The 22,403-nt window shown below is 43.2% G+C and overlaps 1 protein-coding gene across 6 annotated transcripts in view; it reads right to left on the minus strand.

Moving 5' to 3' along the window:
• Nucleotides 1-678: 678 nt before the first annotated feature.
• The window catches only part of POGLUT2 (protein O-glucosyltransferase 2), a 279,270-nt gene continuing 257,545 nt past the window's right edge, over nt 679-22,403 (minus strand). For 2 of the 6 annotated variants that reach the window (XM_069757955.1, XM_069757951.1), the window contains 5 exons: nt 21,551-21,787; nt 20,515-20,583; nt 20,059-20,110; nt 11,499-11,701; nt 7,613-8,738 (listed from right to left, as the gene is read on the minus strand). In XM_069757955.1, the coding sequence (XP_069614056.1) occupies nt 8,565-8,738; nt 11,499-11,701; nt 20,059-20,110; nt 20,515-20,583; nt 21,551-21,787 (735 nt within the window). In that variant the 3' untranslated portion in view covers nt 7,613-8,564. Of the gene's footprint in view, nt 1,237-7,612; nt 8,739-11,487; nt 11,702-20,058; nt 20,111-20,514; nt 20,584-21,550; nt 21,788-22,403 lie in introns of those variants that run through there. The other 4 variants (XM_069757954.1, XM_069757956.1, XM_069757953.1 and 1 more) reach the window with 4 other exon arrangements.

The raw sequence follows: 22,403 nt of genomic DNA on the forward strand, positions 1-22,403 counted from the left end.
GTCACCCAAGGTCCTGGAAGGGCTGATTCTTAGGAAGGAAGGCTGTCGGAAGGAAGCAGGGCGCTTCCGAGGGTGAGTATATTCCTATTAGGTATATACTCACCCTCGGAAGCGCCCTGCTTCCTTCCGACAGCCTTCCTTCCTAAGAATCAGCCCTTCCAGGACCTTCGGTGACGTCGCGGGTGACGTCGCGGCTTGTGATTGGCCGCGCGAGCGGTCACATGGGCGGCCGCGCGGCCAATCACAAGCCGCGACGTCACCGCGACGTCACGGAAAGGTCCTAGAAGCGCGGATTCGAAGGAGGAAGGCTGCTGGTTAGTACCAGGGCGCGTCAGAGGGTAAGTATTGCAATATTTTTTATTTTAATTCTATATTTTACACTTTAATCTGAATTCCGATACCAATTCCCGATATCTTAAACATATCGGGAATCGGGATCGGAATTCCGATTCCAGATTCAAAAGATCGCCGACTTCATGGCCGACCCCCCACTGGGGTCGGGTCGGGTTTCATGAAACCCGACCTTGCCAAAAGTCGGCGACTTTTGAACAATTTCGACCCGTTTCGCTCAACCCTAGTAGATGGCATTCCTGCGGAGATGTATAAACGTTTTAACAAGGTATTACTCACAAATTTATTACAGCTATACAACCACTCTCTTGCAGCGAGTTCATTACCACCATCCACGAGAGAGGCAATTATTATTATTAATTAATAAAGCACCATTGATTCCATGGTGCTGTACATGAGAAGGGGTTACATACAAATTACAGATATCACTTACAGTAAACAAACTAACAATTACAGACTGATACAGAGGGGCGAGGACCCTGCCCTTGCGGGCTTACATTCTACAGGATTATGGGGAAGTAGACAATAGATTGAGGGTTGCAGGAGCTCCGGGGTTGGTGAGGCAGTATCTCCGGTAGTGATGAGGAGGCAGCGGGGTCAGTGCAGGCTGTAGGCTTTCTTGAAAGAGGTGGGTTTTCAAGTTCCGTCTGAAGGATCCAAATGTGGTTGACAGTCACATGTGTTGGGGCAAAGAATTCCAGAGGATGGGGGATATTCAGGAGAAGTCTTGGATGAGGAGCGAATTAGTGTGGAGGAGAGAAGGAGGTCTTGTGAGGACTGGAGATTACGTGAGGGAAGATATCGGGAGATTAGTTCAGAGATATACAGTTGTGGCCAAAAGTATTGACACCCCTGCAATTCTGTCAGATAATACTCAGTTTCTTCCTGAAAATAATTGCAAAGACAAATTTTTTGTTATTATTATCTTCATTTAATTTGCCTTAAATGAAAAAACACAAAAATAATTGTCCTAAAGCCAAATTGGATAGAATTCCACACTAAACATAAAAAGGGGGTGGACAAAAGTATTGGCACTGTTTGAAAAATCATGTGATGCTTCTCTAATTTGTGTAATTAACAGCACCTGTAACTTACCTGTGGCACCTAACAGGTGTTGGCAATAACTAAATCACACTAGCAGCCAGTTGACATGGATTAAAGTTGACTCAACCTCTGTCCTGTGTCCTTGTGTGTACCACATTGAGCATGGAGAAAAGAAGACCAAAGAACTGTCTGAGGACTTGAGAAACCAAATTGCGAGGAAGCATGAGCAATTTCAAGGCTACAAGTCCATCTCCAAAGACCTGAATGTTCCTGTGTCTACCGTGCGCAGTGTCATCAAGAAGTTTAAAGCCCATGGCACTGTGGCTAACCTACCTAGATGTGGATGGAAAAGAAAAATTGACAAGAGATTTCAACACAAGATTATCCAACATCCGCACAAAGAACCTCGACTAACATCCAAACAAGTTCAAGCTGCCCTGCAGTCTGAGGGTACAACAGTGTCAACCTGTACTATCCGTCGGCGTCTGAATGAAAAGGGACTGTATGGTACGAGACCCAGGAAGACCCCACTTCTTACCCCGAGACATAAAAAAGCCAGGCTGGAGTTTGCCAAAACTTACCTGAAAAAGCCTAAAACATTTTGGAAGAATGTTCTCTGGTCAGATGAGACAAAAGTAGAGCTTTTTGGGCAAAGGCATCAACATAGAGTTTACAGGAGAAAAAAAAATAGGCATTCAAAGAAAAGAACACGGTCCCTACAGTCAAACATGGAGGAGGTTCCCTGATGTTTTGGGGTTGCTTTGCTGCCTCTGGCACTGGACTGCTTGACCGTGTGTATGGCATTATGAAGGCATTATGAAGTCTGAAGACTACCAACAAATTTTGCAGCATAATGCAGGGCCCAGTGTGAGAAAGCTGGGTCTCCCTCAGAGGTCATGGGTCTTCCAGCAGGACAATGACCCAAAACACACTTCAAAAAGCACAGCACTAGAAAATGGTTTGAGAGAAAGCACTGGAGACTTTTAAGGTAGCCAGCAATGAGTCCAGACCTGAATCCCATAGAACACCTGTGGAGAGATCTAAAAATGGCAGTTTGGAGAAGGCACCCTTCAAATATCAGGGACCTGAAAGAATGGTCTAAAATTCCAGCAGAGCATTGTAAGAAACTCATTGATGGTTACCGGAAGCGGTTGGTCGCAGTTATTTTGGCTAAAGGTTGTGCAACCAAGTATTAGGTTGAGGGTGCCAATACTTTTGTCTGGCCCATTTTTGGAGTTTTGTGTGAAATGATCAATGTTTTCCTTTTTGCTTCATTCTCTTTTGTGTTTTTTCATTTAAGACAAATTAAATGAAGATAATAATACCAAAGAATTTTGCCAGTATCAAAACCCCACTATTCCCAACTTATCCCTCCCAACCCCAATAAGACAGCTCACCTCTATTAATAACACTTCCACCAATGATACTTAATGGATTTTATCCCAATTAGGACCGCATACGCCATGTTTTGTTCTCACCGAGTCAGGCCCTCAACTCTCCTATCCCCTATACCTAACCTCTATCCCATTTCAAGCCACGCAAACCACAGTTTGTCAAACATTTGTATTTTCCCTCTTTTCTTATAAATCCCTTTTTCCAATGTCAGACCCTGCTTCACATATTGAAGGAATTCTCCTCTTGTGGGCGGTTCATCCTTTATCCAGTTTTGTGCTATTACCTTTCGGGCCATATACAACAATCTGGCAATTGCTATCTTCAGGGTGTTATCAACTCCAATCTCATCTACATAACCCAGCAAACACACCGTTGGATCCCTTGGTACCGTGCATCTATACGCTCCTTCCACACGACTCAAAACCACCAACCAAAAAGCAGCCAGTCTCGGGCACTCAGAATCAGCACGCAAACCTGTTCTATACAATACTTCCGGAGATTTGTAGACTATTATATAGAGCTGTGACAGCCTATACGGTTCACTTAGTGACAGCTGTGGAACCCACTCCAGCACCGACTCCCAAGTTTCATTCTCCAGTGGGCCCAGTTCCCATTCCCATTTAGCTCTCACATTTATCGGAAATCCCAACAGGAATGTATGCAGCAAATCTTTATATAGGGTGGAAATAACCCCCCTCGTAGTCCCTTCACCACACACATATTCCAACACTATATCTCCTTGGATTCTAATACATTCACCCTTGTTTTGAGCTCCAAATGCGTGTCTCATCTGCACATACTGATATTCCCCCGAGGGCCCGAGACCAAACTCCACCTGCAAATGAGAAAAGGATTTCAGCTCTCGCTGCTCAATTATCTGATACACGTAGTGAATTCCCTTGGCCTGCCACTCTGGTAATACCCCCAATGCCACAAACTCCAGTAAATTATTGTCATGCCATAACGGGGAGAACCTGGTCAGACCCGTAACCCCACTAATTTATTTCAATCTACCCCACAGCTTAAAAATATAGTTGGATACAGTTTCCCCAATGCCCCCAGGGAACCATCTTCCAGACACTGTATTACTGGACTTATTTTCGTCACCTTTTCCATCAAATGCTGTACCGCACTGGACGACACCTCATGCGCCCAGCCCTTTAAATGCAGACTCTGGGCTGCAAGAAAATATACTTCAGGGTTGGGCAAAGCCAAGCCACCATCTTCCTTAGGTCGCTGAAGCGTCTCCAGTCTGATACTTGGATGTTGTCTCCCCCATACCAGACTCCTGAACAGGGTGTCAATCTGCCGAAATTTCCCACGCGGTATCCAAACTGGCGCATTGTGAAGAACATATCATATTTTAGGCATCAAAATCATTTTAATGAGGCTGATCGCTGGTTACCGCCAAGCCAGGGACCCCATAATTTATCAAAATATTTACTTCTATCCCTTTTGAGGTATACCCCTTTTTCCAATGATATGAGGGACTTGACTTGTTTAATAAACTCTGGTCGGGGGAGTTGCAGAAATCAAGTTTTTTTGCAATCCATTTTCTAGCCATGTATAGTAATCGAGCTATGGCAAGTTTCCCGGTCTCAGCAGTACACAGTTTGTCTACATATCCTAGTATGCAGGTGAGAGGATTACTAGTCACCACGCACCCATAGGCTGACACTATATAGCCAAAAACAGCTCCCCAATATGAGTGCATATGCGGCCATGACCATATCATGTGCAATATTCCTACTTCCTGTTGGGCGCTGTGAGAGTCGTTTGGGCTCACTAAGTGAAAGATTGAGTATGTATTCCAGCGCTGAAGCACACTCAACATCTGTGATAGCATCAATCTCCGTCTCCCATTCCTGTCTAACCAACAGAGGGAATTTCTTAAGGAAGACAAAGAGAAGGTCATTATAGACACTTGATATTACCCCCTTCGTGGCTCCCTCTGAGCAAATAGTGTCCAATACCACATCTCTCTGAGTTTTAACATGTTCCACTTTACATTGAGCTCTGTAGTCATGTTTGAGTTGAAAGTATTGAAAGAAGCAACTATCAGGCACAAGGAACTCTTTTTGCAGACAGTCAAAAGATTTAAGCCCCTGATTGCCGACCACTTGGTGAACATACCATATTACCCAAACTCTTCCAGTTCCCGAACTCCATTAATTTGGCAAATTCTGAGAGTAAGTCATTACTTCAAATAGGTCTGTACATTGATAAGTGTTTGACCTCTCTTATTTGTTTGATTTTAAGCCAAACCTTGGAAATTAAGTCTACCGTAGGGTATACTGAGAGACCCCCAAACCGATCTGCCTCTAAACTTTCCACTAGGGGCCCCTGTCCCACAGTATTTTGAATAATTTTACAGACCAAACTGCCCGTGTCACTTTCTTTCCATGCCTTCATATGTTGGCATTGAGTCACCAGAAAATATAACCATGCCTTGGGCAGTGCCAGGCCAGCGTTGTCTTTTGGTCTCTGCAAAGTTTCTAGTCTCATTCTGGACTGCCCTTTACACCAGATCAAATCTCTGAAAAGTGTGTTTCTTATGGAATTTAGATAGCGGGAGCCAAATGGGACCATTATGTAGAATATATAAAATCTGAGACATCAATACCATCTAAATAAGATTTAACCTGCCCACCACAGTAGATTTGGAGTTTATATCATGCCGTTATTTAGCACTTAGTTTTGTAGAAGAGGCAGTAGATTCTGTTTTTCATAATCTCTAAGAAGGAACGATATTACCAACCCTGAGTATTTGAACTGTGAAACCACCTCTTTTTGGTATGCTGAATGTCTGAACAGTCTACTGGGCCATCTAAGGGGAATAGTACAGATTTATCCAAGTTAATAGTCAGACCTGACAACCGCCCAAACTGTTTAAGTATATCCATTACACTATTCAGGGATTTACCATAGTCTCCCAGAAATAGCAGAATGTCATCCGCATACAATGCGATCTTCTCTCCTATATTCCCATATTGAAATCCTCTAACTTCAAAAGAATTCCTCACTACTGCCGCTAAGGGTTCAATTGCAATGGCAAACAATAATGGGGACAGAGGACACCCCTGTCTTGTGCCTCTACATAATGTGAAGCTTTGAGACAGCTCACCGTTTGCTTTGATTTTAGCTGTAGGGGAGTTGTATAGTAACTGCACCCATGAGATAAATGCGGGTCTGAACCCCATTTTCTTCAACACCACCCAGAGAAAGCTCCACTCTATGCTATCGAAGGCCTTTGCTGCATCCAACGACAGCACCACTCTATGCCCAAGGTTATCCGCTGGGAGCTGCATATTCAAAAAGAGGCGGTGCAAATTAATTGCTGTGTATTTGTTGGCCATAAAGCCAGTTTGGTATATGGGTCTCTGTACCAGTCACGGACTTCCTACATAGGAATCTGACTCCGGTTTTAGTTGTTCTTAAGGCGAAGGTGGATGCTTGGATTAAGGGTACCGTCACATTAAGTGACGCTGCACCGATACAGACAACGATGCCGATCGCTGCAGCGTCCCTGTTTGGTCGCTGGAGAGCTGTCACACAGACAGCTCTCCAGCGACCAATGATGCCGAAGTCCCCGGGTAACCAGGGTAAACATCGGGTTACCAAGTGCAGGGCCGCGATTAGTAATCCGATATTTACCCTGGTTACCATTGTAAATGTAAAAAAAAAAACACTACATACTTACATTCTGGTGTCTGGTCACGTCCCTCGCCTTCAGCTTCCCGCACTGACTGTGAGCGGCGCGCCGGCCGGCCGTAAAGCAGAGCGGTGACGTCACCGCTGTGCTCTGCTTTATGGCCGGCCGGCGCTCACAGTCAGTGCGGGAAGCTGAAGGCAAGGGACGTGACCAGACACCGGAATGTAAGTATGTAGTGGGTTTTTTTCACATTTACAATGGTAACCAGGGTAAACATCGGGTTACTAAGCGCGGCCCTGCGCTTAGTATCCCGATGTTTACCCTGGTTACCAGTGAAGACATCGCTGAATCGGCGTCACACACGCAGATTCAGCGATGTCAGCGGGAGATCAGCGACCAAAATAAAGTTCTGATCATTCCCCAGCGACCAACGATCTCTCAGCAGGGGCCTGATCGTTGGTCGCTGTCACGCATAACGATTTCGGTAACGATATCGTTGCTACGTCAAAAAACAACGATATCGTTAACGATATCGTTATGTGTGATGGTACATTTAGTTACATTTATCTGTGGTGGGCAGGGTTAATCTCAATAGGATCTTGTTAAATGTGTATCAGTTGCTATGGAATCACTACGCGTTGACTGTGTGCCTTCCGAATTGCCTAGTCTTGACCGGCTTGATTTATTCTGTTTTGTGTGGTCGTATAGCTATGATATGGGGGGACGGGAGGTGTTCAGGGTATGGGGGAAGGGAAAGGGAGTCAAACACCTTTGGTTGATAATGTTATTTGTGTATGTGTAACGGTTTTAAAATTAATAAAAAATTACTTAAAAAAAAGAAATAGATCACTCTTTTGTAATTACTCTATATATGAGTTTCACTTTTTGTATTGAAGAACTGAAATAAATTAACTTTTTTATGATATTCTAATTTAGTGAGAAGCACTTGTATATTCACTATACACTAAATGTCTAAGAAGGTAAAGCCTTTTTACATTTGGGATTGGATCAGTCTCACATTGCGGCCCTCAGACCAGAAACTGTTGTGCATCTTTATTTTTAGGCACAGCAATCATTTAGTAGTGATGTATTACAATAGCTCTTGGCATTAAAATGGTTAACCTCTAAATTATTTATGGACCTGAAAAAAATGTAACAGTATCGAAAAACCACAATGTAAATAAATTTATTAGGAAACGTGAATTCAACTTTCTAAAATTAACATATAGACAAAATAGGAGAAAAGAGAACTCTAAACGGAACAGTCATTTGTTTCTGCCAACTAGGACCACAAGAATATCTGCAGCCATAGTTAGTGTCATTTTAGGATACCTGTCGTTCTGGGTGGGGGTCGGCAGCACTGTGTCCAAAAGACAGAAGTCAAAGCTTTAGATGAAATGTGTCATCAGGAAATGCCATATTATTTAAATCATTGTTTGTGTTTCAGGTATTTTTGCCAATTTTTAATATCACTATTAAAAAACTTAATTAATAATCTTATAATTTTCACAATAGACACTAGGGCTTTTTTTTTTTTTAGACATAATATTTATTGTTCTTTTAAAAAAGATTTTCAGCAGAGGCAGGCTTACAATGACAGAAAACTCCACTATACACACACACACAGGATCCACAACAGGTGATGTTACATCTGACCCTGCTCCTCCCACCACAATGACCTTTATTAAATGCTTCAATACAAAAGATGGGGTCAGAGTCTGTTCACTGTGGATAATATTTGGTATATGTGGATTTCCTAAGAGTCTAAAAAAAAAAAACCTAGTGGCCAGTGTGAAAAATGCAAAATTTCTCCTATTTATTTTTAATACAGATTGTGCTATAAAAAAAAATTGCCAACATTTAAAAAAAAAAAAAAGCATTTAAATGAGAAATCTGAATTAAACAATGTAATTTACTGATGCCACATTTCTTTTAAAATACGTGATACCACTGTAAATGAAGAAGTGACATCACACATATATTAGAACAGCCCGAATATCATTCTGAGATAATCCCAACTAACTACACAAATCCCTGAGCTGAAAGACTACCCGTTCTACCAGCTGAGGACGGCACACGCGCCCCTCAGTGCTGCGGATGTTGGTAGGACCGTTCATCGCGATCAAGCCATTTCTGATTTCAATGTTTGCTGAATCCACACTAAAGTTTGTTCATTCACGTCTGATAAAACGTCTTCCAATGTTTTCCCCTTCGCTGTCAGGCCATGATTTGCATTTTCAACCCAGTGGATCTTTACAGGAGCTTTGATTTTCCTGACTAAATTTGTCATCAACGTCTAAAGCATGGAGACAAAAATTAAAGTGACAAAATGGCTATGTCGTAATGCCCAATTTCATCTTCTCACGCAACAACATGTAATCGCAATGGAAGTCACATATTAACGTGCATAGACAAACATTTATATACAGTACCATAAAAACGAACAGTCCTAAGGGTATGTGCACACGTCAGGATTTCTTGCAGAAATTTCCTGAACAAAACCGGAAATTTTCTGCAAGAAATCCGCATTTTTTTTTGCGTTTTTTTCCCGGTTTTCTTAGCATTTTGCAAGTGTAATTAGCTTGCAGAATGCTAAAGTTTTCCAAGCGATCTGTAGCATCGCTTGGAAAACTGACTGACAGGTTGGTCACACTTATCAAACATAGTGTTTGACAAGTGTGACCAACTTTTTACTATTGATGCTGCCTAAGCAGCATCTATAGTAAAAGATAAAATGTTTAAAAATAATTAAAAAAATAAAAAAATAGTTATACTCACCCGCAGACAGCCGATCTCCTCAGTGGCGTCCGTTCCTATAGATGGTGTGTGTGTGCAGGACCTTCGATGACGTCGCGGTCACGTGAGCGGTCACGCGACCAATCACAAGACCACGACGTCATCGCAGGTCCTTCACACAGAGCATCTATAGGAACGGAAGCGGCAGCGTGCACCGCTGAGAGGCGGGAAGACATCGAGGGTGAGTATATCACTGTTTTTATTTAAATTTTTTTTTTTTAACCAATTATATGGTGCCCAGTCCGTGGAGGAGAGTCTCCTCTCCTCCACCCTGGGTACCAACCGCACATAATCTGCTTACTTCCCGCATGGTGTGCACAGCCCCATGTGGAAAGTAAGCAGATCAATGCATTCCTAGGTGTGCGGAGTGACCGCAATTCCGCAAATTTAATGAACATGTTGCTTTTTTTTCTGCGATGCGATTTTTTAGTGGAAAAAAAGGCAACATTTGCAAAAGATATGCGGAATACATTGTAAATAATAGGAGGCATATGTAAGCGTTTTTTTCGTGTTTTTATAGCAAAAAAACCGCGAAAAATACTGTACGTGTGCACATGGCCTAAAAGTAGATGTTCCATGAACAATTGCCTTTTCTAGGAACATGTTTGAAGTCCCAGACGAGCAGTAGAGTAAATGAGTTTTCCAGGAAAGGCAGCTGTTCAGCTGGTCCGATTACTGCTCAATCAACTCAACTTCAGGGGCCATGTATGAACACGGACATTTGCTATTTTTCCACTGAGGCCATGCGTCAATAAAGAGTGCCACTTAAGGCCTCTGTAATTTTTCTCACAGACCAGACTTCAGCTAGCACAAAAAATTTGCAACATTTCCAGGTGTTTTACGTGAGAAAACTGGCGAAAACACCTTGGCGTATAGGGCCCATAGTCTATGCTATGTGAGAACATGGCCTTGTCATAGTCCTTTGTAGGAGACTAGGGTTTCTGAACATCAACAGATATAGTTTCATTGATTTGATTTGCATAAGTCTATAGTAGATCTAAATGATCACAACAGGTACACTTAAGGCCCCTTCACATTAAGCGACGCTGCAGCGATACCGACAACGATCCGGATCGCTGCAGCGTCGCTGTTTGGTCGCTGGAGAGCTGTCACACAGACCGCTCTCCAGCGACCAACGATGCCGGTAACCAGGGTAAACATCGGGTAACTAAGCGCAGGGCCGTGCTTAGTAAGCCGATGTTTACCCTGGTTACCATCCTAAAAGTAAAAAAACAAACAGTACATACTTACCTAATGCTGTCTGTCCCCGGCACTCTGCTTCTCTGCACTCCTCCTGTACTGTCTGTGTGAGCACAGCGGCCGGAAAGCAGAGCGGTGACGTCCCCGCTCTGCTTTCCGGCTGACCGACGCTCACAGCCAGTACAGGAGGAGTGCAGAGCACAGCGCCGGGGGACAGACAGCGGTAGGTAAGTATGTAGCGTTTGTTTTTTTACTTTTAGGATAGTAGCCAGGGTAAACATCGGGTTACTAAGCGCGGCCCTGCGCTTAGTTACCCGATGTTTACCCTGGTTATCAGTGAAGACATCGCTGGATCGGTGTCACACACGCCGATCCAGCGATGTCCGCGGGAGATCCAGCGACCAAATAAAGTTCTGGACTTTCTTCAGCGACCAACGATCTCCCAGCAGGGGCCTGATCGTTGGTCGCTGTCACACATAACGATTTCATTAACGATATCGTTGCTACGTCACAAAATGCAACGATATCGTTAACAATATCGTTATGTGTGAAGGTACCTTTAGGGTATGTGCACTCGGTCAGTAAGCGCTGCGGGTTAGATGCTGCGTACTTGTGCAGCGTCCACCCCGCAGAGTCTAGATGTTACAGCACATAGTGGATGGGATTTCAAGAATTCCCATGCCCATTAAGCATTCAGAGATGCCTGTGACTTCACTGCGAAGACAGACAATGTGGCGCATCTTTCCAGACTGCAGCATGCATTTATCTTCCGGGGACATGAGCCTACACAAGATAAATATCACCCATACAATGTATTGGACATAGTGAATCTGCACGGTTCTATTAACGCTTATGAAGTCACCTGCGTTCAATAGACGGCAGCGCTTTGGACGTAGCGGACATGTGCTGCCAATTACCAAACGTGTGCACCTACCCTTAAGGTCAAGACAGACGTTTTAATGACAATTGCTTTATATACACAAAGTTCTAACAATAAAAGACATATCTTCAAGAGATAGGAGAACTGAAAAAAAATCACCAAATCTTACTTCAGTTTTACCTTGTCACACATCTCATCTGCTGAGCCAGAGATAAACAAGGCAGGTTTTGTTATCAGTAATAGATCTTCATCTCGTAGCTTGCTTTTTGCCTTGGGAGGGTGCAGGGGATATGACAGACAGATCAGCCCTTGGATGAAGCTGTCATCTTGTTCACTAGCAGTTCTCATTAGAGAGGTGGCAGCACGAGAGCCCATTGACCGCCCTGTTTAAGATCAATAATATAGCGTTCTACACTTCAAATGTTAGTATGATAGCTTTCTATGCTCAGGCAGTTTACTTTTGGCTGCTATACTCATATACTATACTTCCTTTTATCAACCAAAAATCAGAGAAAAAGACACGAAGATACATCAAATAAAGCACCAACTAAAAACCACAATAGTCATCACATGGTGTAATGTAATAACGTCACAATACATAGTAATCAATAGAGGCGTGCAGAGTTTGGCCGCAGACGTTTTCATTGCAATGGCCCGGCTGCCATGGAGTACCAACGTGGCCGGTGAAGTTTTATGCTCAATTCTAATTAGGAATGCCGATTATGCTAAATTAGCCCATGTGCAGCCCCCCCTGTCCTCCGAGCCCTGTCAGCCAGTCAGAAACTTTACTAAAGCTCTCATTTTTTTTCTAACGTCCAACTAAAGGCAGCAGTGCTTGAGTCAGGGCTGTAGAGACGGTAAGGCTGGGGTCAAACCTAACGTATAAAATATGGTCCGTTTTTTACGGCCGAGATACGCAAAAAAGTTCCTGAACAGTGATCCGTATTCAATGTGAGGATGCGATTTTTTCTCCAAAAAGTATCCGTGTGTCATCCGTATGGCGAGATTTTCTCGCCGGCTTGCAAAATGGACATATAATGGATCCATGGGCTCAAATATTCGTGAAAATATATATGAAGTGTATATATATCATTGACACACACATACAGTACAGACCAAAAGTTTGGACACACCACCTCATTTAAAGATTTTTCTGTATTTTCAGGAGTATGAAAATTGTACATTCACACTGAAGGCATCAAAACTATGAATTAACACATGTGGAATTATATACTTAACAAAAAAGTGTGAAACAACTGAAATTACGTCTTATATTCTAGGTTCTTCAAAGTAGCCACCTTTTGCTTTGATGACTGCTTTGCACACTCTTGGCATTCTCTTGATGAGCTTCAAGAGGTAGTCACCGGGAATGGTTTTCACTTCACAGGTGTGCCCTGTCAGGTTTAATAAGTGGGATTTGCCTTATAAATGGGGTTGGGACCATAAGTAGTGTTGTGCAGAAGTCTGGGGGATACACAGCAGATAGTCCTACTGAATAGACTGTTAGAATTTGTTATTATGGCAAGAAAAAAGCAGCTAAGTAAAGAAAAACGAGTGGCCATCATTAATTTAAGAAATGAAGGTCAGTCAGTCCGAAAAATTGGGCAAACTTTGAAAGTGTCCCCAAGTGCAGTGGAAAAAAACATCAAGCGCTACAAAGAAACTGGCTCACATGAGGACCGCCCCAGGAAAGTAAGACCAAGAGTCACCTCTGCTTCTGAGGAAAAGTTTATCTGAGCCACCAAAGACCAGGTCAATGCCTTCAGTCACTAGCTTTCCCACTCTGGTGGAGAAAATTGCGCGGGAGCCAACGCCAGTTTTTTCCGTGATTTAACCCTTTATTTTAACACCTAGAGCTCCAAAATTTTGCACACACACACTACTAACATTAGTGAGGAATATATAAAAATCTAATGGATATGAAATGGTTTACTGTATGTAAACCATGTCTTATATCCTGTTTGGTTTGGTAAGGAGTTAGCAAAAGCCGGAAATTGAATTACCGGCTCTTCTGCTATCTAGCTCTGTATTTAATATCTACTATATAATTGTCTAAGGGTCACTTCCGTCTGTCTGTCTGTCTGTCACGGATATTCATTGGTCGCGGCCTCTGTCTGTCATGGAAATCCAAGTCGCTGATTGGTCGTGGCAAAACAGCCACGACCAATCTGCGACGGGCACAGTCTGGTTGAAAAATGGCGGCTCCTTCCTCCCTGCAGTCAGTGCCCGCTCCATACTCCCCTCCAGTCAGAGCTCACACAGGGTTAATGGCAGCGTTGACCGCAGTGTAACGCACTCGGCTAATGCTGCTATTAGCCCTGTGTGACCAACTTTTTACTATTCATGCTGCCTATGCAGCATCAATAGTAAAAACATCTAATGATAAAAATAATTAAAAAAATAAAAAATAGTTATATACTCACCGTCCGATCAAGAACAGGCCTTTCCTGCTCCTCGCGACGCCCCGGTGACCGCTCCATGCATCATCTACGTCATCATCTCGCGAGACCACAATGCACTCTTCAGACCGGAGCGCGCGAAAAGCGTCGGTAACCGCTTCGATCCGGGGGCCAACGGATGGTGAGTAAATAACTATTTTTAATTTTAATTCTTTTTTTTTTTTTTTAAACAGGGATATGGTGCCCACATTGCTATATATTGCGTGGGCTGTGCAATATATTACGTGGGCTGTATTATATACTACGTGGCTGTGCAATGTACTGCGCGGGCTGTGCAATGTACTGCGCGGGCTGTGCAATGTACTGCGCGGGCTGTGCAATGTACTGCGCGGGCTGTGCAATGTACTGCGCGGGCTGTGCAATGTACTGCGCGGGATGTGCAATGTACTGCGCGGGATGTGCAATGTACTGCGCGGGATGTGCAATATAGTACGCGGGCTGTGCAATATACTACGCGGGCTGTGCTATACACTACGTGGCCTGTGCTATACACTACTTGGCCTGTGCTATACACTACGTGGCCTGTGCTATACACTACGTGGCCTGTGCTATACACTACGTGGCCTGTGCTATACACTACGTGGCCTGTGCTAAACACTACGTGGCCTGTGCAATATACTACGTGGACATGCATATTCCATGATACCCGGTGCATTACAATCGGGCCACCATCTAAATATATATATATATATATATACACATATACTAGCTGAAGAGCCCGGCGTTGCCTGGGCATAGTAAATATCTGTGGTTAGTTATACATAGTTACATAGTTATTAAGGTTGAAGGAAGACTATATGTCCATCTAGTTCAACCCATAGCCTAACCTAACATGCCCTAACATGTTGATCCAGAGGAAGGCAAAAAAAACCCATGTGCAAAGAGTAAGCTCCACATTGGGGAAAAAAATTCCTTCCCGACTCCACATACGGCAATCAGACTAGTTCCCTGGATCAACGCCCTATCAAGGAATCTAGTGTATATACCCTGTAACATTATACTTTTCCAGAAAGGTATCCAGTCCCCTCTTAAATTTAAGTAATGAATCACTCATTACAACATCATACGGCAGAGAGTTCCATAGTCTCACTGCTCTTACAGTAAAGAATCCGCGTCTGTTATTATGCTTAAACCTTTTTTCCTCCAACCGCAGAGGATGCCCCCTTGTCCCTGTTTCAGGTCTATGATTAAAAAGATCATCAGAAAGGTCTTTGTACTGTCCCCTCATATATTTATACATTAAAATAAGATCACCCCTTAGTCTTCGTTTTTCCAAACTAAATAGCCCCAAGTGTAATAACCTATCTTGGTATTGCAGACCCCCCAGTCCTCTAATAACCTTGGTCGCTCTTCTCTGCACCCGCTCCAGTTCAGCTATGTCTTTCTTATACACCGGAGACCAGAACTGTGCACAGTATTCTAAGTGTGGTCGAACTAGTGACTTGTATAGAGGTAAAATTATATTCTCCTCATGAGCATCTATGCCTCTTTTAATGCATCCCATTATTTTATTTGCCTTTGTAGCAGCTGCCTGACACTGGCCACTGAATTTAAGTTTGTCATCCACCCATACACCCAGGTCTTTTTCATTGACGGTTTTGCCCAGAGTTTTAGAATTAAGCACATAGTTATACATCTTATTACTTCTACCCAAGTGCATGACCTTACAATTATCCCCATTAAAGCTCATTTGCCATTTATCAGCCCAAGCTTCTAGTTTACATAAATCATCCTGTAATATAAAATTGTCCTCCTCTGTATTGATTACCCTGCAGAGTTTAGTGTCATCTGCAAATATTGAAATTCTACTCTGAATGCCCCCTACAAGGTCATTGATAAATATGTTAAAAAGAAGAGGGCCCAATACTGACCCCTGTGGTACCCCACTGCTAACCGCTACCCAGTCCGAGTGTGCTCCATTAATAACCACCCTTTGTTTCCTATCCCTGAGCCAGCTCTCAACCCACTTGCACCTCACTTCTCTTATTTTCCCATCACGCCTCTCATTTTCCCAATCACATCTTTCATTTTCCCCCTCACATCTCTCATTTTCTCCCTCACTCCTCTCATTCCCCCCTAACACTTGTCATTTCAACCTCACATCTGTCATTTTCTGATCACTCCACTATTTTTCCTCACTCCTCTCATTTTCACCTCATCACCTCAGTATATACATGTTTGTCATCTCCCTTATATATAGTATACATCTGTATGTCATCTCCTGTATATAGTATATACCTGTATGTCATCTCCCCTATATATAGTATATACCTGCATGTCATCTCCTTCTATATATAGTATATACCTGTATGTCATCTCCTCCTGTATATAGTATATACCTGTGTGTCATCTCCCCTGTATATAGTATATATCTGAGTGTCATCTCCTCCTGCATATAGTATATACCTGCATGTCATCTTCTATATATAGCATATACCTGTATGTCATCTCTGTTGTGAATTCTGTGGCTGAATTCACTCCTGTGGTCACAAGTGGTACTGCAGCTTCTGAGCTTCCTCCCTCAGGTGTTCTGGTGAGCTCGTTAACTGCTTCATTACTTAACTCCGCCTGATGCTGCTATCCTTGCTCCTTGCCAATGTTTCAGTGTTGGATCTGAGCTTCTCCTGATTGTTCCTGTGACCTGCTGCTCTGTATAGCTAAGTGCTTTTTGCTTTTTTGTTGCTTTTTTTCTGTCCAGCTTGTCTTTTGTTTTGCTGGAAGCTCTGAGACGCAAAGGGTGTACCGCCGTGCCGTTAGTTCGGCACGGTGGGTTTTTTTTGCCCCCTTTGCGTAGTTTTGCTTTAGGGTTTTTTGTAGACTGCAAAGTTCGCTTTACTGTCCTCGCTCTGTCCTAGAATATCGGGCCCCACTTTGCTGAATCTATTTCATCCCTACGTTTTGTCTTTTCATCTTACTCACAGTCATTATATGTGGGGGGCTGCCTTTTCCTTTGGGGAATTTCTCTGGGGCAAGTCAGGCCTATTTTTCTATCTTCAGGCTAGCTAGTTTCTTAGGCTGTGCCGAGTTGCCTAGGTAGTTGTTAGGCGCAATCCACAGCCGCTTTTAGTTGTGTTTAGGATAGGATCAGGTGTGCAGTCTACAGAGTTTCCACGTCTTGTATTTTTGGGTATTTGTCAGATCACTGTGTGCGCTCTGATCGCTAAGCACACTGTGTTTCTGGATTGCCTTCATAACACCTGTCATTAGCAAACATAACACATCTCCTCCTGTATATAGTATATACCTGTATGTCATCTCCTCCTGTATATATATGTACCTATATGTCATCTCCTCCTCTATATAGTATATACCTGTGTGTCATCTCTCCTGTATATAGTATATACCTGTGTGTCATCTCCTCCTGTATTAGACCTCGTTCACACGTTATTTGCTCAGTATTTTTACCTCAGTATTTGTAAGCTAAATTGGCAGCCTGATAAATCCCCAGCCAACAGTAAGTCCTCCTCCTGGCAGTATATATTAGCTCACACATACACATAATAGACAGGTCATGTGACTGACAGCTGCCGTATTTCCTATATGGTGCAATTGTTGTAGTTTGTCTGCTTATTAATCAGATTTTTATTTTTGAAGGATAATACCAGACTTGTGTGTGTTTTAGGGCGATTTTCGTTTGTCAAGTTGTGTGTGTTGAGTTGCGTGTGGCGACATGCATGTAGCGACTTTTGTGAGATGAGTTTTGTGTAGCAACATGCGTGTAGCAACTTTTTGTGTGTCGAGTTGCATGTGACAGGTTAGTGTAGCAAGTTGTGTGCAGCAAGTTTTGCGCATGGCGAGTTTTGCGCGTTGCGAGTATTATGTGTGGTGCCTTTTGAGTATGTGCAAGTTTTGTGTGAGGCAACTTTTGCATGTGTTGCAACTTTTGTGCATGTGGCAATTTTTCCGCGTGTGCAAGTTTTGCGTGTGGCGAGTTTTTCATGAGAATTTTACACTTGTGGCGAGTTTTGCAAGAGCCTAGTTTTTGCATGTGGCAAGTTCTGCGCGTGACGAGTTTTGAGTGGCGACTTTTGTGTTTTGACTTTCATGTGGCGAGGTTGGTGTATTTGTGGTGAAATGTGTGCTGAGGGTAATATGTGTTCAAGCACGTGGTAGTGTGTGGCGCATTTTGTGTGTGTTCATATCCCCGTGTGTGGCGAGTATCCCATGTCGAGGCCCCACCTTAGCAACTGTACGGTATATACTCTTTGGCGCCATCGTTCTCATTCTTTAAAGTTCCCCTTGTTCACATCTGGCAGCTGTCAATTTGCCTCCTACACTTTTCCTTTCATTTTTTTCCATTATGTAGATAGGGGCAAAATTGTTTGGTGAATTGGAAAGCGCGGGCTTAAAATTTCACCTCACAACATAGCCTATGACGCTCTCGGGGTCCAGACATGTGACACTGCAAAATTTTGTTTCTGTAGCTGCGACGCCTCCAACACTTTTCCTTTCACTTTTTTCCCCATTATGTAGATAGGGGCAAAATTGTTTGGTGAATTGGAACGCGCGGGGTTAAAATTTCGCCTCACAATATAGCCTATGACGCTCTCGGGGTCCAGACGTGTGACTGCAAAATTTTGTGGCTGTAGCTGCGACGGTGCAGATGCCAATCCCGGACATACATACACACACACACACATTCAGCTTTATATAGTACTAGATGGCAGCCCGATTCTAAAGAATCGGGAGTCTAGAATCCATATATACTTGAAATTCGGCAGGAGCTTGAAGAGCAACGTCACTGGGCCCGCCTCCACGCAGTAGAAACTTGCTGTGAGGTAAAAATTCAAAAATCACACCAAAATGGCGGGCGGAGTGTGTCACAGTACAGCACGTTTTTGATTGGTCGCTCGCAGCAGGCGGCAACCAATCAGACACTGGACACTGTTGACGTCACTTATCTCCGGACATTAGCTCCGGACGGAAGTTGGCACAAATTGCAGGAAGTAGTATTCTAGGCAATTATATATATAGTATATGTATATATATATATATATATTATATATATATATATATATATATATATATATATATATATATATATATATATATACACACACACACACACACACACATATACATACACACATACATACACATATACACATACCCCTATTCTATGTGTAAACATTTGTTCTATCCATTCTATTCTTACCGGTCAGTGTGATTTTACTGTACACCGCCCTGAATTACCGGCTTTTCTATAGGACGCCGGTGCGTATTTCTCGCAAGGCAGGCGTGTGGTCTGTGTGTAATCCGTATTTTTCTCGCCCCCATAGACTTTCATTGGCATATTTTTGGAGGAATACGCTGACAATCGCAGCATGCTGCGATTTTCTCAGCCTGTAAAATACAGCCGAGAAATATTCAGCTGATGGAAGTTGCACCATAGAGAAACATTTGTCCGTGTGCAATGCGTTGTTTTTGTGCCTCTCCCTTGTCCGTATTTCTCTCTAGTGTGACGCCGGCCTAAGACAAAATTCCGACTCCTCAGCACTGGCCCACTACAGAGCATGTACATAGAGTGCAAATTCATCTCAACTAACATGAATATTATAGGTATAGAGAGAAAAAAAGTGATGCATGGCACTGCTACTAAATATTTCTAATACCACCACAGAAATTCCAAGCTGTTGTGCCTATATGCCTGCTGCTGGACACTTGGGTGCACGCCTGTCAGTCCATGATAATCCAAAACAAAGAAAAAAATGGAGTGCACTCACCGGTCCAAAATGCAAACAGTCCTTTAATCAATTTTATTTGTCACTTATTGTTTTTCACTGTTGGGTGGTTCCTTGTTTCTATAGTGACGTCAAGTGGGTGTTCCCTGTCAGAGGAACAAGGTAAAAATCCTTTCCCTTGCACATTTAGTATTAGGACACGTTGAAGCGCAGTAGCGTGAAACGGCCATCGTCCTTCTGTTCCACGTTCTCCCAGTGTACCTGCACATGTTTTGATTAAAGGACTGTTTGCATTTTGGACCGGTGAGTGCACTCCATTTTTTTCTTTGTTTTGGATTATCATCTCAACTAACAGCCTAGATCCTTAGATCAGAAATAGAACAGACATTTATAGGACATTTCATTACTTTCCCAAATTCTTAAGAAAAAAATTACACCACATTCTGAATTGTACAACTGTATCCAATTTATTATATATATTTTAGGAGTCAGGTCCATTTTATACTGACTCCAACTCCACCAAAATCAACACCAACTTCACAACTCCGACTCCACAGCCCTGGCTTCAGTATAAAAAGACTACTTCTAGGAACAACTCACCTGCAAGAAAGGCACCAGCAACTCTATATTCTTCATGAGACTTTACGTAGGCCTAGAATGAGTGAACAGAAAAGTTATTTCCCAATAAAGCAGTGTGTTGTCTGCATCCTATACATGGCTTGTAGGTGGCCGAATGGGAAGATACTGGACGGAGTGTATATCTCTCCCAGAAAGTTAAGCTATGCGAAATATTAAAACCGGGTAATACTGGTTGGTGCAGCAGCTTAGATGCGGAGTCGCTTTATTCATGACCCCTTCTATGTGGAGGCATTCCTAGGAAATGGGTAAAAAGACCATTCCTGCCAGTATCTGTAGGATAATCCGAAAATTCAGGATCAACATACAATTGTCTTCCTGATGAAGGCTCGTGCCTGAGCCAAAACATTATTTGGAAACTATTTTTTTTGTACAAGATAAGCTAATTAAAATTTTGAAAGCAACAAGTTCTCTCTTCACCTTTTTTGGAGTGTGCCGGGGTTTGATCTTTTGTATCTGTGAAATTATGTCCTGCCAGTTTGCTTGTTCCTAGACATTCAAATACATTGTCAGGTAAGCACTTCAAAGCTCACGCTTATTGTGTGTATTCACTACAATGGGGCTATAATTTTTTTTAGGGGTTCTTAGGGCACACTTCTCTTTAGGATAGGTCATCACTCTCGGCACCCCTCAGCCCCACCGGTCAGCTGTTCATATTGCCAGTGGAAGCCAGATGTACCGAGCTAGGGAGCTGCACAGCTCCATCAACTGCATAGTGGCTGTTGTCAGGTACTGCACATTCGCCCACTTTTGATTTAAAGAGGGGGTGGATTTGCAGTAATATACCGTTGATGGAGTTGTGGTGTGCAGCTCCACAACTCAGCACATGTGGTTGGCCCTGGGAACAGCTGATCGGTGGAGATGACAAGATTCTCACCCCCAGCAATCGGATATTGATTACCTATCATAATGATAGGCCATCATTAGAAATGTCCCAGACAATCCACTTAAAGGGACTCGGTCACCTGAATCTGTTTACAGTCCGATGGGTGGTTTTTTCTGTTCTTTCATGCACCCCTTCCTTTCCCGCTGGCCGCAATATTGTCTGCGGGCAAAGCCGAAAAGCATTAGTGCGCATGCGCCGGCGCACTATGTCCCTGAAGTATTTCGCTGTGTTCCGGAACTTTTCGGTTTTGCCCGCAGCTGGGCAAAGCATACTGCGCGTGCGCAAGGCAAGATTGCATTGTGCACGCGTGTACTACGGAGGAAACCTAATCAAATTCAAGACAATATTGTGGCCAGCGGGAAAGGAAGGGGTGCATGACAGAACCGAAAACACCGCCCATCGGACCGTAAACAGAGCCCGCCAAATTCAGGTGACAGGTTCCCTTTAAGTTAGAAAACGTAGCCAGTGCACCTATTTACAAAGTGAATGAACATCTGAGCGCATACTTTGTGTCCTGTACTGTAAATATGCCATATTTCAAATAAGAAAACCTGATATTTATGTACATACCAACACTGCATGGTAAGCTTTTGTTCTGTACACCAAATTAAGCCCTTTACAGGTAAACCTCAGACACAGCAATCCATGGGAAGCGAGGTAACTTGCCAAAGACACCAGATGTGAAAAATTCATGTCCCCTCCGGCGCCATGTGTCAGTAGAACGCCATATCTAACACCACTGCAGTCTCTAGGTAGAGAAAGTATTGCATCTAGGTATTTATCACCAAACGGTATGGTAATCTTCTCCTGAAAACACAAACATTCATCAGTATGAACTAAATAATGAACATTAACATGATTGCAACCCAACAGTATAACGTTCCCCTAATACAAAATGACACCCAATATATGACTGTAAAAAGGGACAGACAGGTGGTAATGTACAATGTGATCCCACTGCGTACTGATGCATACCAACCTAGGACGCTTTATTCATACACTTTAAGGCTGAATTTATTTCACAGACCATGATTAATGAACCTGGCAAAGGGTCTCCTGATCTGAACTCAGCGGCCTCAATAAACATACATGAGGCTTTCAAGTTGGAGACAGGAGACCCTCGACACGTCCAAGCATCATGGCCCATACTTGTTCTCACCGCAGATGTGAGAATGCAGTCTAAAGAGTTAATCCAAAAATAGCTAATTACCCCCGATCCATAGAATCCATGCTGGTCGCTGGAGGTCCAACTGTATAGACCCCCAGCGATACCGTTAACAGAAATAACTGAACTCTGCATTCTGCATCAGTCCCACGGATAATGAATGGAGCGGAGGTCAAGAATACGCATCTTCACTCCATTCAAGACAGGTCTCTGCAGGGCCCTGCCCTTGGGATAGCTATGGTCCCAGCATGTGGACCT

Source organism: Ranitomeya imitator, chromosome 3, assembly GCF_032444005.1.
Source record: "Ranitomeya imitator isolate aRanImi1 chromosome 3, aRanImi1.pri, whole genome shotgun sequence".
Classification (NCBI taxonomy): domain Eukaryota; kingdom Metazoa; phylum Chordata; class Amphibia; order Anura; family Dendrobatidae; genus Ranitomeya; species Ranitomeya imitator.